Here is an 18,062-nt window from a genome sequence, read left to right as displayed (position 1 = left end):
TACCAATAAGGTATAAACGCACATATCATCGGTGATGTTCCCCACTTCCCTCTTGTCAAATAAGTTGATACAAAACAAACGCACATGTAATGTTTATCGTTACAGACATCACTGAAAGTAATCTAACTGGTTGAATACTGAAGTATCCCCTTCCCGAGGATCAAATGTACTCAGCTGCCCGCGAACAAAAGGTGAAGTGCTATTCTAGTACCGCCCTAACCTGCCAGGCGGCATGATGAATGTGTTCTCACGTTCCCCCTTAGCAACCAGGTATGACCCCTGTCGCACCGTACGCTACAGCACACCTGTAGGACCTGTCAGGCGTCCCGTCTCCAGGGAGACTGGCCACGCCCCCACTGTCCCCAGTCCAAACACCTATAAACAGTGGGGGTTCTCAAGTACCCAGTCAACATGGCGGCCCGCATGGCATGTACCGAGAGTCTCTCTCGAGACGGGCTTTAGGGCTCCATAGGAGAGGCTTTGAACATCCTCCTGAAGGATTAAACTGTGAAAAGAATCACCAGGGAATGATATATAATTGGTAAGTGATCATGTTTCTTGTTTTGAGTGCCTTTTCTGACCTGCAACAGGTCTCCGAGCAGGTTGGCCACTTGGCTGTCCCGGGACGTTGTTGGCAACTTCAGGTTGGGAGGACCGCGCTGAGATTACACTGCATATTTTAGCAGTATAGTAACCTTTCTGTCTTTGCATTGATTATTTGTGTCTGTCTGAAATACTGAGATAACAGCAAATTCACCATCATGATGTTGACGAGTCGAAAGTAAGGCCCTGGGTGCCATAGGGGTCACTCGCACTCCAGGGAATTGCCATGCAAAACAACTAACTCCGTCCTCCAAATAATTTGTTCCAGACCCGATCCGAGTGAGCCACTGACGAAGTTTGTTCCAGAACAATCTGATTTTGACCTCATCGGAAATCACCATGACATCAATCGCATCATCATCAGCGCCTGTGCAAGAGTTGCCCCCTCCCTGGAGGACAGCGGGATCGACCTTCTTCTGGCAGCAGACTAGTCGCAAGTCCGCCAAGCGTTTCCGCAAGTCTCCCGACGAGCTTCCACAGTCTCTGCGGTTTGCCAACTTCAATCCTCGTCTGGCCGCTTTCTTAACAAAACAGGACAAGCAGAAGAAAGCCGAGGCTGACACCGAAGGGGGAACACACGAGGAGACAGAGGAAGGCGGCAAGAAGAAGGAAAGTTTACTCCCGGCAATTAACCAAACTTTGTCTCTAATTCAAGAATCTCTAGATCGAGCTACCTCGAACTTACAACAGCTAGAACAACAAGAACAGGAAAACAAACTAGCCTGGGATGATCCACAGAAAATCCAGTTTGAAGAGTCAAAGTACGCTGCACCTACGCTACTTGTAGAGTTGGCAAAAGTTTTGTATCTATTTGAACATGAAGAAACAGTGAACCTTCACACAGACATTGTGTGGCAACTTTGTTGGGGGTTTAAGGAGTTGTGTTTAGATGTGGTGTTCACCAAACGCGAGTGGCAGTCAAATGCGTACAGGGGAACCTCTGCGACGAAGAAACACTCCGAAGGTACAATAGACCATACGCAAATGGACGAATCAAAATCGTCCACCAGTCGGATGGATGCCGATCGGGAAACGTCAAGAGATGAGGAGGGCTCAGAAAGAAGGAGACGGAGAAGAGCGGGCACGAGGAGTGATGTGATATCAGAGGAAAGTGTTGACTCCCCGCGAGACGACGATCAAGATGACTCGAGGTCTAGAGTGGGATTTGCCCAAATTAAAGAAGGCCGAGTGCTGTCTGGTGGTGGGAGGTCCAGAACTCGAGCAGAGAGGTTCAAGTTGCCAGGTAAGATATGGGCGTGGGTTCAGATGTATGGAACACCTGTTTCAGAACAATTTTCCAATTTTCTTTCATTACAGAGCTAACTTGAATACTAGATGCAGACAGACTAGCATTTTAGAAAGGAATTTGAGCGAGAGAAAGATCCAGCTGTTATTTCTTAAACACGACTGTTGAAAAGACAACTGTTTGCTGAGCAGTGTACCAACATGACATTTGGTACAAATAAATAAAGGTGTGTTTTCCTGTAGGTGATGGTGCAGGTTCACTAGCAGTATTATATTTCACCAGGTGTTTTTCCTGAAACAGCTGCTTCCATATACATGTAGGGCAGCTGTTCTTCCATTATTGATCCATTTAGAAACCATGATTTGAAAATTGAAAGTTTGATCATAAAACTGCAGGATATTCAACTTCAATAACAACATGGCCTCGATTGGTCACTATTGACCGGGAAAATAGGGGATACTGAATCAAAGCGGACCACCTGTTGTCTATAAAACAGGTGATGTAACATGACATGGGTTTTTTGAGAAAAAAAGCTTTTAGCCATCTAAGAATGTTGCACTTTCTTGTTTTGTCAATAACATAGACTATAACCTATACCTTTGTAACATTCCATTGGTAAAAGTTAAGGAAGTACAAAAAGACCACACAAATGGCAATCAACAGTAGCATCACAATCAATTAGTCAGGGATTGTTATCACAAATGGTGACAAATCAATTAGTGTGGGATTAATTATTAAACCAATGTAGGGCAATAATATATTATCAGTACCACTGCCCAGCATACAGTAAACAGCATATCATGAAACCATGATGACAAATGGGTCAGTAAGAAATTAGATAACTTTCACAAAGATAATCACACTTTGCACAGATTATTTCTAAATGTGACTTTCAGACAGTTATACAGTAGTCACAGTTACATTTTATGACTTAACATGGTAAATTTTCTTTCAAAGTTGGCAACAGTTTCTTCCAGTGTATTGTATGGTCAGTAGTTGCAAAGGGAAAAGTTTTTAGAGACTGTAAGCTAGTATCTTTTCAACTTTGTTCCAGAACAAGAACAGAAGTCAGATCTGAAGCACATTTTCAGTTTTTGACCATAGAAATATTGTTTCAATAAATGATTCAACTGTCTTGCCAGAAAGCGAGCTGAGTTCATGTTTAACCAAAAGTCAACATGTAATCTGTGGAAGAATGTGCGCTGATAGAGTTAGTGTGCGCCATATATTACAATCACTGTTGGCCACCATTGTGTGGGCATCGCGTTAGCTGGTGATAAAACGTGCTAAATGGCAGCAAAGTACTACATCACACTCGACTCAACTCTTATTAACCCCAACACCCTTCTCTTTTCAGATCTGGTAGTACAGTTTTACATATCTTTTCAATTCACTGACTTTTGTAAAATCAAAAACAGCATTGTACACCACCCTGCTCATTTTTTAGTGTGCATGCAACGAGTGTTTTCTTTATCAATAGGTGTTTTGATTCCCTTTTTCTTGTACATTTCTTTCTATCAAAAATCCAAACATCAAGATTATTGATTGTGAAATAGTTGTGTTGAAAAAAAGTGCTTTTAATCTTCTAAAGTCTATATGTGCTTCAATATACTACCGTAAAATCCCTATTTACGTACGCACTTTAAAAACTTTTCGAGTTGCAAGCAGGTGCTCCAGGCCGACGCCAAAGTCGGGGTGCGTACGTTAGGAGGGGTTCTTCCTTGTAAAAATCACATATCAGCATATGTACAGTACGGTACATCTTCAAGCAAATGAAGTGTAGAATGCTACCACACAATAAATCAGTAATAAAGAATGAATAATACATATATTTAAATTGTTTGATATTTTCTGCCCAGAAACATTTTCTCAGTAACCCTTGAAGTCGGTAAACATCATCGGAAGGATGATCATTCATGTCAACCTCTTAACTATCCACCGAAATGCTGGAGAGGGGGTGCGTACGTTAGGAGGGTTTTTCCCCTGAACGTTTCAACTCACTGAGTCAGGTCCGCAATCGTCCCCAAATCAGGGGTGCGTACGTTAGGAGGGGTGCGTACGTAAATAGGAATTTTACGGTATGCCATTTTGTTGATTGGAAGAAATGTCATAGTTGTCTCGCCTAACATGAGAGTTGGATACTGTGACGCATTTACACTGTCAACCTTTTGAACCAGTTGTAAGGGTCCTTTTCAGGCCGACGAGAAGCGGTCCATTGCAGGAGTTAAGTACACACTCCTTTTTGTCCCGCAAAGTTTACACAGGCGTCCTATTTGCATGCCGAATCTCGGCCGCACAAATCTTATTGATCCTTCATGCGTTGCACGACGAATGAGGGATAGAGGTATCAATCACTCAAAACACTTTTAAAGGATTAAGACCCACAAAAGGGAGTCCTATGAACTCAGACACTGCATTCTTTAACTGGATTTATGAACCAGTATGGCAGACGCTGTCTTTGACTTGTTGGTACGGCTTTAATTCTCTGCCCAGACCGCTTTGACACGTCTTTGTGCGGTTCTTTTTCAACCATGTGAAACAATTCTCATGTCATAACCCCTCTTAAAGCACATATCCTGTTCCTGTTTTCTTTCTCTGACAGGAATAACAGGGCTGCCCACTGATTGTATGTACTTTTCAACCTTTTCAGGGTGAATGGGTTGATACGGTGTAACTGTTGGTTGACAGTCTGTTTTGAACTCGAAATGAAGCAAGGAAAACTTAGCTCCAAATATGAATATGAAAACAAGAATGCCACAAACTTAAGTCTTTAAATTACTTATTAATCATTTAAAGTCCTTGCACTGTTGTAGTTAACTGTTAAGTCAGGCCCGGGATTAAGGTTAATGAACAGACATGTACGCGATAATGAGAACTAACCCACAATAGGATGCATCATTAACTGGACAGAAGGCTCAGATGCGATTACTGTAGTTTGTTCTGAAAACATCAGAATTCAAAGCTTGTAAACCTTGACATATATATATATGCATAATTTGATATATATGACATATTATGAGAGAGAGAGAGAGAGAGAGAGAGAGAGAGAGAGGGAGAGAGAGAGATGGACAAATAAGGTTATTTTGGGTGATATTGAGGACGTTAAGTAATGCTTGACCCAGATAAAAGCTTTAAGTGTTTTTTGTCAGAAAAAAGACTTAAATTGGGTTTCTTAAGGTACGGTGGATTTCATAACAGTTGATTTTCAAAGTATGAGGTTGCCAAGTAGAATGCTGCTCAATGCAACATGACTGTATCCTCCAAAATTTGGTGAAAACAATTATTGTAGAAATGGCCATCAGTGTTTTTGCCATAATTAGAATATAAATGTTACATTTTGTATGTCTTAGATTAGAAAACCTACTAAAGAAAAGCTTAAATGTACTTTTATTTAGCACTTTCTGTTTCCCTGAAGATTGTATGCCAATATTCATGTAAATCGACTTTGATCAAAGGCTTTCATGAATAGCGATAGATTCTGTATGTTGCTAAATGTTTTTTGTGACACCTGTATATCCTGTTCCTCCAGCCGGTGCAGATAGGAAGGTTTCCCTGATGTCCTCCCGAGCCAGCGGATTGTTCTACGACACCCGGTCTCAGGCCTCCGATGTGTCTACAGGTAGGAATAGGACACTTAAGTTGGATGAACATATTAGGGAGACTCTGTTACTTACCCAAGAGATCATATTTATTGGTAATCAAAAGTTGCATTTAACTTGATACCATCAGTCTATTGTTTTGATTTCTATTCAAACTATTCATTATTTTGGCAGAGAGAAGTGGATTTTACAGGCATTGTGTTATTTCATCAAGTTGTATTTGTTTTGCTATGAGAGAAAGTTTGGTAAACTGTTGGATTTTGTTGAGACACTGTTTCCAAGCAACTGTGTTCAAATCAGTGCTGTCATGTCTGGTGACAGTCAATCAGTAACATGATTATGTGTGATTAAAACTCCTACAATTTGTTATAATGAGGACATCACCGGAGTAAGAATGGCGTGACCCATGAGTACAATGATGTGGTGATCACCTGATTATCCTGCAGTTATTCATGAAAACACCCCACTCAATCTCTCCAACAGCTCTTAATCCCCTTTCACCCATGACAAAGAGATCGCAAATCTGGCAAACTGAGGAACCTCTGAGACCCTTAGTATTCTTTCCCTGCCCTGTGGTCACATACCTACCTGCCCTGTGATTGGTTGCCTGGATGCCTGATGCATTATGGGAGGTTTTTACTGGGACAGATGATGGTTGTTGAGGCTTGTTGAATGACCTCTCCTTTTCATTAATAACCGGACATTGTTATACAACTGGGGTCATTCAGACTGCAAATTGGAGGCAACAGAAGCTGTATTTTCTGTCGTTGTGAGTGATCTTTGTAGCGCCACTGCTCTTATTTCTTAATTTTGAGTACCTTTTGGAAAATTTTCCTGTCAATTGCTGTTTACTTATTTCCTGGCATGACAATATCAGGCAGCTTCCAACGGGGAAAATTTCATGTATTCAAACTCATGGTAGCTATTTTCCCATCGATCGGGCAGAGCCTGGTAGAGGCTAGACATGTATGAAGCTTAGCAGACCAAGAGCCCAGCCAAGGAATCATTGAGTGTATCATCCACTGTTCACTGCAGAATTAGGCTGATTCCTGCAAGAATGTCAACTGTAACAAGATGACAGTTCTCTTTTTACATACGCTTGGTAATTTTGTGTTTTAGAGTTGAATGATTTGTAACATCTGTACTTTTTTTCTCCCCTCTAGCTCTTCCGTACAGTTCAGCCCACACCCCAGCTGGCTACATGTCTGTTCTCAACTTCTCTCTGGCCAACAAGGCCTGTGAGGAAAAGGGTAAGTGATAATCTTTACTTGCATTCTGTGAATGGAGTCTAATGTTATTGAGTCCCAGAATGGTATTTTGGACAAGTATCCAACTTGTGATTTCACACCCTTTAATAGATGAAAAAGAAGGGCCCAAGCTTGAATTTAGATTTAAGTTTCTTTTGCAGTGATGCAAATGACAGATTTCCCTTGTTGAGTTTTGTTTGTGAACCATCAATTCCTGACTCTGTTTTGTTCTTCGTGAATCTTTTTCAGGCTGGATTGTCCATCCCAATGAGCGTGATGACCCTGAGAGACAAACCATGTTGGAGTGGGCGAGACAGAGACTGCTCCTGTCCATCAAAATATCGTAAGTAATAACTCTTTAAACTTAACCATGCCTCATTTGAAAGGGCACTCTCAAGGTGCAAAACCAATCTAAACATATTGTACTTTAGGAAATTGGGTAATGGGAAGAGAAAACTTTGTCTATGACTTTTTTGTTTGACTATTAATTCAGATGCTATTCCATGTTGTTGACTTGACACCAACAGAATAACATCATCTTAGCCATTAACTTGTACAAATACCACCTTTTAATTACCAATAATAGCGCTGTTTTACTTTATATATTGCCATGTATCAATTTATTAATCACCATACTTTTGTATCCTATTAGTACTGAACAGCATGAAAAGGCACTTGAGTTGGGTCACGACAAGCCACTCGTCATCCGTTTCTATGGTGACACCAAACGAGAAGCCATGCTGAAGTACAAGAAGCAGCCTCCACCCAGCCAGAAGCCGGGTGCTAGGGTGATGTCACCACCTAAGATCCCCCGGATGGACAGCCCTGTGGAGCAGGGCAGGCTGAAACTCATGAGACAGCTGCCAGACGGGTCCTGCTCTGTCTTGTATCCTTCAAGCTTGTTTTAACTGTAAGGAAAGGTCACAATTCTGTATTCATCTCACAGGAAGATGGACTTACTTTCTTTGTCTTTTACAAATTGCAAAGTGGAGACCTTTGGAGAAAATTTGGCATAAAACTATGAATAAAAGTAGTATGACACAGTTGCCAATGCCAGAATACAGAAGGAAATAAGATAAGAAAGAAAGGTGTACCTCAAGGCTGCACCTTTGATCCATTACTGTTTTCTGAAGCCATTGCAATTGCCGTTGTGTTGAGGTCACCTGAGTTAGCACTGAATGGCAGCTGCTCCAGACTCATGTGATTCAGCCCCACCAATTGTAAGCTCCTACATGTAGCAATGCAGACCCTGGCCAATAATAATGATGATGACAGTTGCTTGAGTGAATGTAATTGCCTTAACAGCCGTTCCCAGCTACCCCTCAGGTCGAGTAGCAATCTCAATCAGCCCTCCCACCAAACCCGGCCAGCTGGGCCTGTACACGAACGTGTACGCAGACAACCTGCAGGGCACCATGCTCGCCTCCTTCACGCCCTCGGGCCACGGCTGCTGCTACCATCCCAACGGTGTCCCGCGGTTCGTCATGAGTCCAGAGGGAGGGACGCTCATGGAACCGGACGGAACCATCTCCAAACAGTGGTCCTGGCCGAAGATAGGGAAACTACCTGTGACAGTGAATGTCCAGGTAAGGTTTAGTCAAATTTTGTAGTACGGAATATTTGATGATAGAGTCAAACCTGTACAAGTGACCACCTCTACATAAACTGGCCACCTGATTACTTTCTGGTGGTCCCATAGATGATTTTTCCATTGACTCTGTAGTGACCACCTGTCCACATAGATTTTCTTGGTCCCCTGAGTGGTGTTCTTGGGCAGTTTTGCCTGTCTGTTTTTCCCACAATGCTTGTGTTCAGTATTGGTTATAACAGTCACTACAAGGATGGTAAACATTAGGAAATGCATTGTAGAAATAGATCTCTGTTTTATCTTAGCTCAAATTTTTATCTTAACATTGATAAGTGTTATTTCGTGTTGACCAGGTCACAGAGTTGCTCGTGCTCCGTTGTACCAACCTTTCCTCGGTTGTCCTGCACTTCGCCTGTCAGAAAGAGACAGCCAAGTTCAACGTTGGGCTTCATGCAGGGGCTGTGCAGCCGAAGGTGGAAGAAATGGTGAGTCATGTTACGGTGACTGACAAAAGGTTGTGGATGCTACCCGAAATGTCTGACCGTTTCCAAAGTCTATCCAGTTGGTTGGGTGTGCCTGTGTATTGTATTTCCTGGATGTCTAACCTTCATTGGCAGTAAGTTATATTGTTTACTGTAAGACTCTCTCTTGTTCAATAGTGCTAGCAATAGATTATGACATGGAATTTTGCTGTATAATTTCACAGTATATATAAAGCATAATGCTTATTTTGTTATTATAAAAGTAAGACTTTTTACATGTAAACATAGTCTCGGTTGAGGATGCATATCTAAATGGACTCTTTTTTCACCTTTATTTTAGGGTTATCTGAAAACAGAAGGACCATTCATTTCCCAAGCAGCCAAAGAGTCAGTAAAACCCAAGAAGAAGGAAAAGGACAGATTGAGAAGAGGGTTTGTCAAACCAAAGGTATGTACATAAGCATGTACCTCAAGGATACATTTTTGAACCACTGCAGCTGCTTTCTTAATGCATTTTTAATGCAGTGTTTGTAGCATATAGCAATAAACTCACCCAGAAAAAACTTGTACTGTACAGTATTTAATACTGACCTATAATGTTAAATGGACAGACCTAGCTAATAAAAGGATTTATCATGATACATCAGAGACATGTTCGTCATAGATGAGCCAAATTACCTTGAAAAATACAAATGTACCTAATGATGTAAGCTTTACATAAGCTTTAATGAGATATTTTATCTGCACGCTGCACCATGGAACTGCAGCTTATCATAGTCATGGTTGGAAGGACAGGTAAGAGGTTGAAGCTGAATGTTATCACAAAGTCAAAGTCCTTTTCACATCAAATCTATTTCTAAACCTTTGATATTATAGTGCAAAATTATTGTAGTCACAATCTACTTTGTAACATACATTGTACATCCAAAAACTGCTGTCACTTAAGTATAGGATGTCATCAATCACTGGCATTTTATAATGTAAGATGTTTACATTTTTTCTTTAGTCAATATGGGCTAAAGCTAGGGCTATAGCCGCTAAAAAAGAGCGAGACGGGAAGCAGTCCTCTTCTCGTAGTGCCCTTGGTGCTACTAAAGATAGAAAGGACATAGAAAGAGCTGACTCAGCGAGAGGCAGTGCTGTCCAGTTCAGACAGGACAGTGAGCAGCTGGCTACACCCAGAGGCAGTCTAGTAGGGGTCCGACAGGGGTCAGCTAAGGACAGGAGTGATCAGGATAGGAAAGAGTCAGTGACAGGCAGGGGTGAAACATCCGATAGACAAGCTTCAGGTAGTGCAGGCAATCTGGAGGCAAGTCAGTCAGACGTCCAAGAGTTATCACGCAAAATCAGTCAGTTAGCAAGAGATCTTGTGAAAGAATGTTTCAATATTTGTTTTAGGCTAAAGTAATAACATGTATTTTCTAACCCTGTTGTTGAAGTTTGGTTCAGGTTTATCAATAATGAATTCACTAGGTATACAATGTTTGTTGGTGTTTGTTATTTCCTTTATTAAAAATGATGGTTTGGTGAATGAGCACATAGCTCTATAAAGGTTTTCTGGTACATATCAACCTTCTGATGTACAGCCCACTTTACTGTAAACTGTACTATAACTTATGTTCCTGTCCACAGGAGAAGAGAGTTTCCCAGCAGATGGCTGAGCTGACCAAGATTCTGGAGCTGCCAGGAGACAAGGATGAGTTTTTCTCACAGGCAGAGAAGGACCTGGTCAGACTGCAGCGGAAAGTCAAGTAAGAGGCCTGAATTATTACGGTCATACTGTACATGTACCTAGAAATTGAGGAGGGATAGTAATTTTTTTGCTTCCTAAACCAAGAAGAACCTTTTCCTGGATGGGCCCGGGACAGATTCTCATTACAGATTTTTAAAATGATTATTAATCTACAAACACTGTCGAAATAGCTTCTCCAGTATTAGTTCTCTCTAACAGGGAAACTACCCAAATAGAGATCATGTTAGATGTTGAGTTTTGTTTCAGCACCAAGGACGGTGTCTGTCCTGCTGATGACAGTTGGAATATATTCATGACTTAAAGTCCCCACCAGACAGCTTTAAACAATGCTTGCAGGCACATGTGACAGGTCATCCAGTGTGATATAACCAGCTGCTGCCATGTGGTGTGCCTGCAAAGCTAGTGTGTTATACTGGCTATACCGATACAGATACCATGTTACAGATTACAAACTCAGGTATCAAAGCTCAATCAGCCAATTATAATGTCTCATTCCTCTTTCCATCTTCCTTCGTGTAGGAATCTGATTGATGATTGGATGGAGCACTACCGCATCGCCATGCACATCAGATCTCCCCACCTCGCCACGCTGTCGCACCGTCCTGGTAAGCAGTCGGCCCGACGCACGGTCCAGTCTGCCCGCCCTGCCGTGAAGACTCCCCTGATCTCGCTCTTCCACCAGATACCCAAGGAGGAGGATGGGGAGGAAGGGGAGAGGGTGGAGGAGAGGAACCCTCCAACGAAGCACCAGTCCTTCCGCTCTCCGTCAGCGCCGCCACGACACATGATCCAGGAGAGACCGCTGACAGCAGCCTCCTCGCGGCCCTTCAGCTCAGCTGACGGGTTGTCAAGGAAGGGTGAGACAGACTCCAAAGTACGTCTCGATCTAGGGAGTGCGAAAGAGGGAGAGCCGAAGTCCCAGGCTGGGTCTGCGAAGACAAGGCAGCAGTCCACTTCTAGTGCAGGGTAAGGATTTGCAATTTCAATTGTCTTTTGAAGCATGACTTTCTTTCATCTGACAAATTTTTCTCTTTATATTTGTTTTCCTTTGGTCTCTGTCTAAATTAATTATTGGAGCACCATGGTGATGTGGTCTCAGTTTATTTTCCCCATGTACTTCATGTGTACTTTCATTTGCCTATGAAACAATGATACATCTGCTTATTAGCCATCTGATACCATCTGTGAAAGTTCATTAACCCTCTGGCTGTACTTTTTCCAGGTCTCCAATGCGAGCTCCTTCCAGCCTCTTCCCCAAGAGTGCCAGCCATGCCAACCTGTCCACCCCCGAGCGGGTGCGTACCCCGCTGCGGGAGGGCTGCCCCGTCTCGCTGCGTGCTGAGATCCTGGGAGAGGGCATCCTCGCCTGCAAGTGTAGCAAGCACAAAGTTCCCCTGGTCCTGGACCTGGAGTTTGATCGTCTTCTCAAGGAGTTTCTTCCTAAGAACCAGCTGATAATCATCGCTGTCACCTCCACGTACTACACAAACGCTAACCCGTGCGACACCATGTTGGAACGGATGTACATAGACCGTAACAAAAACAGGACGATGCCGTGCGTGCAGAGTCGGTCCGATCCCTTCAGAATATTCAAGTACGACATGGCAGTGGCGGCGGAGCTGACGGACTATGACCAGCCACTGCTGCTACGGAGACACAACGCCGTAGCCGGCATGTTCCTGATGTACTACAGCGGCAAGCTGCTCTTCTGCGACCACATCTTCAACGGTTACGGGAATGCAAAGAAGGACCTCGTCAAGCAGATACTGAAGACCAAGCATGATGCCAAACTGGGAAATTTCCTGCCAGCCGACTTCAGATTTTGGTGAGTGCAACTCTCATTAGCTTTTTTATGTTGTGCATGTTGTATAGCTTTTTCTCCTTTTTTTGTAAAAGTTTATCATGTTTGTTTGAAATGAAGATTTTTGTTTAGAATTACTTCTTAGCAATACTGGCTAGAACACACATTCAGCACATATTCACAGCAGCTGTCTAAACATCACACCATATATTATATTTCCTTACCTAGGTGTCAAGAAGTGCCAGAGTGGCAGGAAAGTCCATTTTAGAGGTGTGCTGGATAAGGTCCTACAATTCCACGGATGCAGACATGTAACATTAATTCAGCACAAAAGCACCTCCTCAATGCACCACATGTACAATTTTTCAGCACCCGTGTGGCTCCTGTTTGTGTAATCTTACAGAAAGTTTACATTCACAGAAGATTTTCTTCTTTCTTCTCTTTCAGATCTGTTCACTGTCCTGTGTGTATGGTTTGAACTGTTCCATAAATGTTTCTGTGTGAGGGATATGAGGGTGTCACAGGGATTTCGCACCCCCCTGATTTTGAACCCCCCGGTGCGAAATCACTAGGGATCTCGCACCCCCCGGTGCAAAATCCCTAGCGATCTTGCACCCCCCAGCTAGGGATCTCGCACCCCCTCCTCGAACCCCCCTAGGGATTTTGAACCCCCCAAATATTTCGAAAGGTGCTCTGTGCAGCAATTATATTCAAAACTGCATTTTGATATAATAAAGCCATAGTTTAACGTGGTAATCGAGAGTATTACAAGTTGCTGTGTCTGACAGAACAAACATCTAAGACTCCGGGAACCCATGCCCTGGACTAATGTAATGCTACTAGTATTTCAGCACAGCGCGATGATGGTGACTCTCTGTGCACGATGATTCGTTGTAATATTCTTCCTTTGTGCCATGAGGAATGTACGATTAGTTCATAGTTTTACTTCAATGTTCATAATTGATTTTTTTAATTATTTTAGAGACTTGAATAACATTTTATCATACAGAATTATATCACATATTGAATGGATGACGGGTGTTAAATAGGGTTAGAAAAAATTTATCGAAGCCTTAATCGAAATCTTATGACATTTCTGAGTAAGAATTATTAGTTATTTAATGTTAAAAACTACGGGATAAAAAAATGTCGCCACCAGGATTTGAACACAAGAACCATGACTCCCAGATAGTCATTGCACAACCCAATTCGTTACCACTTCAGTCAACAGAGCATTTGAAATGTCAGTTATAGTTACCGATCAATTTGTTAAAAAGATAGCCACTGGGAATTATGAATGCCGTAACAGAACACATACTACACCCTGGGGGTGCGAGATCACTAGAGGGGTGCGAAATCGCTAGGGATTTCGCACCGGGGGGTGCAAATTCACTAGTGATTTCGAACCGGGGGGTTCAAATTCACGGGGGGTGCGAGATCCCTGTGACAAGGGCAATTTCTCTAAAATGCTATCGGTTAAAACTTAAAACCTTAAAATATCCATTTGTGGGGGGAGGGGTATTGCCTTTTACCTTCCTTAGGGACGTTTCCTGGAAAACCCTACTTCAAGGTTGCTTGTTGTGAAACTTGTGAGGAGCAAAGAATACCCTTCAGTTACAACACATACTGATAAAACGTTCTGTTTTGTTGTCCATTCCAGCCCCAGCAGAGGGAAGCATGGCCCGCGTGCTGCCTGGGGAGGAGAGATTGGGGGGACGGGGATAGGGAAGACCGGGAAGCCAGGACTACCCAGGGACGCCAGGTCGGACAGAACGCCGTCTGTCTCCAGCATCGACTCACGGGAATTCTTTGTGGACACAAATCGCTGGAGGTGAGGTGTCATTCTTCTACTTGCTAAACAATGAATGATTTATTACTCTCCGAACAATACAAAAATAGTTTTGGGATGGGTCCTAGCAGTGAGTAAATATAGCAATTAGCAAATGAAATTATTCATTATGACATTCAAAGAAAGACCTTATATCTCTATAGTTTTATTATCTGCTTTATATGACATTGGTTACTGAATTCCTTAGCTGTTTTTTACTAGGAAATCTTGCATGTTGTCTGAAGGCAGCTTGTAATACAAAAGCTCTGGTAAGCTACGTTGTTCATGGAACTGTTCTCAAGGTCTCATGATCTTACTCTCTCTCCCCACAGCCAAGGCACAGCGCGAGACGTGGTCACCCTCAGCCTGTCTAAAGACTACTACTTCTTACGGGAGGAGCAGCTCCGTACAGCCAACCCCAGCACACCGAAACTCCAGCCTGTACCATCTGTGGGGGCCGGGCTGTAGATCAAAAGAAACAATACAAGATATGCAAATGCAGCAGAATGCTCTTTACAAGATCTATGACAGAAAGAACAGTATATGTACTAGGCTGTTGAATGACAGCACAAATGCCAGTGTTAGTTGCCACCAATTTTAGTACATGTTCACACATGGAAAGACTGCAGACACAGAAATCTGTGGACAGGGAAGGCACTGAAGTGCCCTTGCACTCCCTTCTCCCCCTTCATAGTTTACAGTAACTGTACGGGTGGCATAAGACATCTGATTTGACATATCAGTATTGAAATATGATGTGGAATAATAGGAGCTCAACATGACATGGGTGTGTGTCATTTGCTAATTTGTACAAATTTTGTCATGCCTATCTGTTTTGAAAGTTGTTTATCTCTGGGTAAAGAGTTTTCCAATAAACCCTGTCTTGTGGAAACAGTTTGTGTGTGAGTTGGAAAATTTGTGTGAGCTGTTGCATTACATATTTGTTACATGTTGATCATTCTACATTTAGTCTTGTTGCATGTATATAGTACAGTTATTGGAGATTATTTTGAGAAAAGGTTGAAGATTATCTTGTTGGATCTATGCAAGAACTTCAAAGTTATTTGCCACATGTCTTATAATGGTATAATGGCTCCTGTTTGTGTAATCTTACAGAAAGTTTACATTCACAGAAGATTTTCAATTCCACATTACCGAGAGGTTGTTTGTTGCCTTTTGTTCTAACATTTACAAAACCTTTGTAACAATCTATGTCAGATAAGTAACTGTTAAGAACAATTTCCAACATTCATTTGATGTTCTAAATATTTTCTGCTGTGTTCCAACAGGTTAAACAAATTTGCAACATTGAATACATTGTTTGTATTAGTTTCTAAACTGTTGCAACATAGATTGATCATTTGTTTGAACATGTTCCAACATTCTACAAATATGATATAACTGGGTCAGTGGGCTGGGAACAGGGCAATTCACACATCCCTTCAAAGTATAGGTGATTAGGCCTAGGTGCCATGCATAGACACCTAAAGACAAAAGACTTACCAGTGTCCAGACGTGAAATCTAAAAATATACAGAGGCAGACAATAGAGCGTGATTAGCACCTACTTTTATGGGGGCAATAACCCAAATCTACCATTTTGAGAATGATGCAAAATGTTGGAACATGTTCCAACAGTAGAACAATCACACAGATGTTTGAAAATTGTTCTAAATAAAGAGATATTTGTGCAAATATTTTCATAATATTTCCAAAATATATAGATGAGTTCAAACATGTTCAAACTTTCATTTCTAATTGTTTGAACGGTCTGGAATTATTTTGACTGAAATAGTCTTTTCTCTAAAATTGTTCAAACTTATTAGCAATATCATCCGAAAACCCTCTCGGTGACATGGAATTGACTCTACCGTATAGGGTAATGTCTGTTTTCCACGTTTGAAAATATGATATGTTGTCATATATATAAGTGATCAAATCTATATTGTTCTTTGCCTTTGGACCCTCTGACCAGTACAGTACAGTAAGGTTGTAAGTTAGAGAGTACTGGAGACATCTGAAATTCTTCCATGTAACATAATCTTTTTTTTTCAACATGGTGCTAGATATGATGTCACATGTTCTTCCAATGTGTTATATTGTTGCCCTTAGATTTGGGGTAGCAGCTTTCTTACAGAGCATTTTGCTGCTTTTTAGAAAGATTACAAGGAATATATATGCTTGTATATGTTTGTAACCTCCATTAACATTATTCCCCCAGGTTACGTAAATCCACCACTTTAAAAAAAAGGGGTTTTGAGAGATCTCTAGTGCAGCACCCCCAGGTATGAACCTTGAACCTGCACAATTTAGACATACAGGAGTGCATTATACTGGGGTACGATGGGTTGGAGATCTGTTAGGACGTATCTTTTCAGGGTGGTTGAATTATGTACCCTGGTGGAATTATGTTAGTAGATGTTATTACCTTTCTTCCATAAAGATATAATTATTGTTATTGTGTGTACATATTTGTACATTTCTGGAAAATAAAGAAGAGTAAATTGAGTTTTACAATGAAAAGTGTCTTTTGTGACTGTTGTTCCTGCACAGAATCAATACTACTCAGTCCAATGTCACAATCTATGAGGTTTTATATCCATGTATGGCCTCTGTCAGTCAATATTGACCATGGTAAAAATCACATTCACATAATCCCTATAGCATCTACTATGGTTAAACAGTCCCATTCAAGAAAGACTGTCTCTGCCACATACATGTAGGTCACATCTGTAAGCTAAGTTCTGATGCAGAGTTCTTTTCTGGGGATCCGCGCGCTTTCCCTCTGCACTGCGCATCAGTTTTGGGACATCTTGCTTTCTTGAGGAGTTATACGTCTTTAAAGGTCTTAAACGTGCAATCAATGCTAACCCTAAGTTCAAAATAGCCGTAACCCTGATTATTTCACAGGCGTCTTCGAATATGCCAAACTTGGGCTCATTTGAAAGGTCTATCGATCAGAACATGTAATCAGAAAACCGTTTTGGGATATCTTGCTTTCTTGAGGAGTTATACGTCTTTAAAGGTCTTAAACGTGCAATCAATGCTAACCCTACGTTCAAAATAGCCGTAACCCTGATTATTTCACAGGCGTCTTCGAATATGCTAAACTTGGGCTCAGTGACATAGAGAGGAAACTGATTGATATATCGATTATGTAAATAAAGACATAAGTTGCTTAATTAATGAGAACATGCTATGATTCCAAAGTTGTAAACGACGGTAAATTTATACTTGCATAATTCGGAAGTTAGATGAAGGTGAACATCATCATACATTAAGTATGCAATTCATAACACACCTTTCAAACACGCACATCTTTCATACAAGTTAACATCATTCGGCGATCGCGAAGGTATGGGATCGCCGAACTCTAGTTTTGAAGCAGTAAACACGACGGGAAGAGTTAGACCAAGGAGGTATAACCTCCTTGGTTAGACGTAGAGAAGAAGACAAGCTACATTTTGGTAATACGTATGGTCACAGTTTTTGTTACGCAACACTAAGGTGATCTGCCACCAGTTTGAAAATTTTGCCGGCTTTTTTTACCCTTGATATCTAAACTTTTTTTGAAAATGTCCATCCATGTGTGTAACATGCGTTGTCTAAGCTTTAGAATGATGTATAACATGTGGGGGTTAGTTGTGAAATATATGGCGATGTGAGAGTTAATTCAATGAATCTTCAATATGTGGGCGATATGCCATGTCGTGCGCCGAACCCGTAACCAGTCATTCCCGGACAGCTGGAGTTTGGGTTATTATCAGTTGTTACGATATCATAGATGATATATTATGTTTGATTTGTCGGTGTATGGTGAGTTGATGTGTGCGTACGTTCACACCTAACATCAAGATCCATTTCATGCATTCATCTCACAACTAGCAGGTCAATAGCAAAGAAAATTAATAAACAC

General features: G+C 41.6%; 1 protein-coding gene across 3 annotated transcripts; it reads left to right on the top strand.

The window, feature by feature from the left end:
- Nucleotides 1-157: 157 nt before the first annotated feature.
- LOC136435074 (uncharacterized) lies at nt 158-16,654 on the top strand. 3 transcript variants are annotated; one of them, XM_066428269.1, is made up of 16 exons: nt 158-541; nt 872-1,846; nt 4,452-4,475; nt 5,379-5,468; nt 6,612-6,698; nt 6,945-7,038; nt 7,348-7,581; nt 8,011-8,281; nt 8,637-8,768; nt 9,106-9,213; nt 9,772-10,074; nt 10,398-10,516; nt 11,038-11,484; nt 11,741-12,343; nt 13,980-14,150; nt 14,480-16,654. In XM_066428269.1, exons 2-16 carry the CDS (start codon nt 943-945, stop codon nt 14,613-14,615), a joined length of 3,723 nt encoding a protein of 1,240 aa, XP_066284366.1. In that variant the 5' UTR covers nt 158-541; nt 872-942; the 3' UTR covers nt 14,616-16,654. The 3 variants fall into 3 exon arrangements, with proteins under 3 accessions (XP_066284366.1, XP_066284367.1, XP_066284368.1); XM_066428270.1 differs by lacking the exon at nt 4,452-4,475 and having other exon boundaries at nt 159-541; XM_066428271.1 differs by lacking the exon at nt 9,772-10,074 and having other exon boundaries at nt 164-541.
- Nucleotides 16,655-18,062: the final 1,408 nt, after the last annotated feature.

This window comes from Branchiostoma lanceolatum, chromosome 5, assembly GCF_035083965.1.
Source record: "Branchiostoma lanceolatum isolate klBraLanc5 chromosome 5, klBraLanc5.hap2, whole genome shotgun sequence".
NCBI lineage: Eukaryota > Metazoa > Chordata > Leptocardii > Amphioxiformes > Branchiostomatidae > Branchiostoma > Branchiostoma lanceolatum.
Note: the sequence above shows the minus strand (reverse complement) of the source record. Positions and strands in the feature narration are given on the sequence as shown.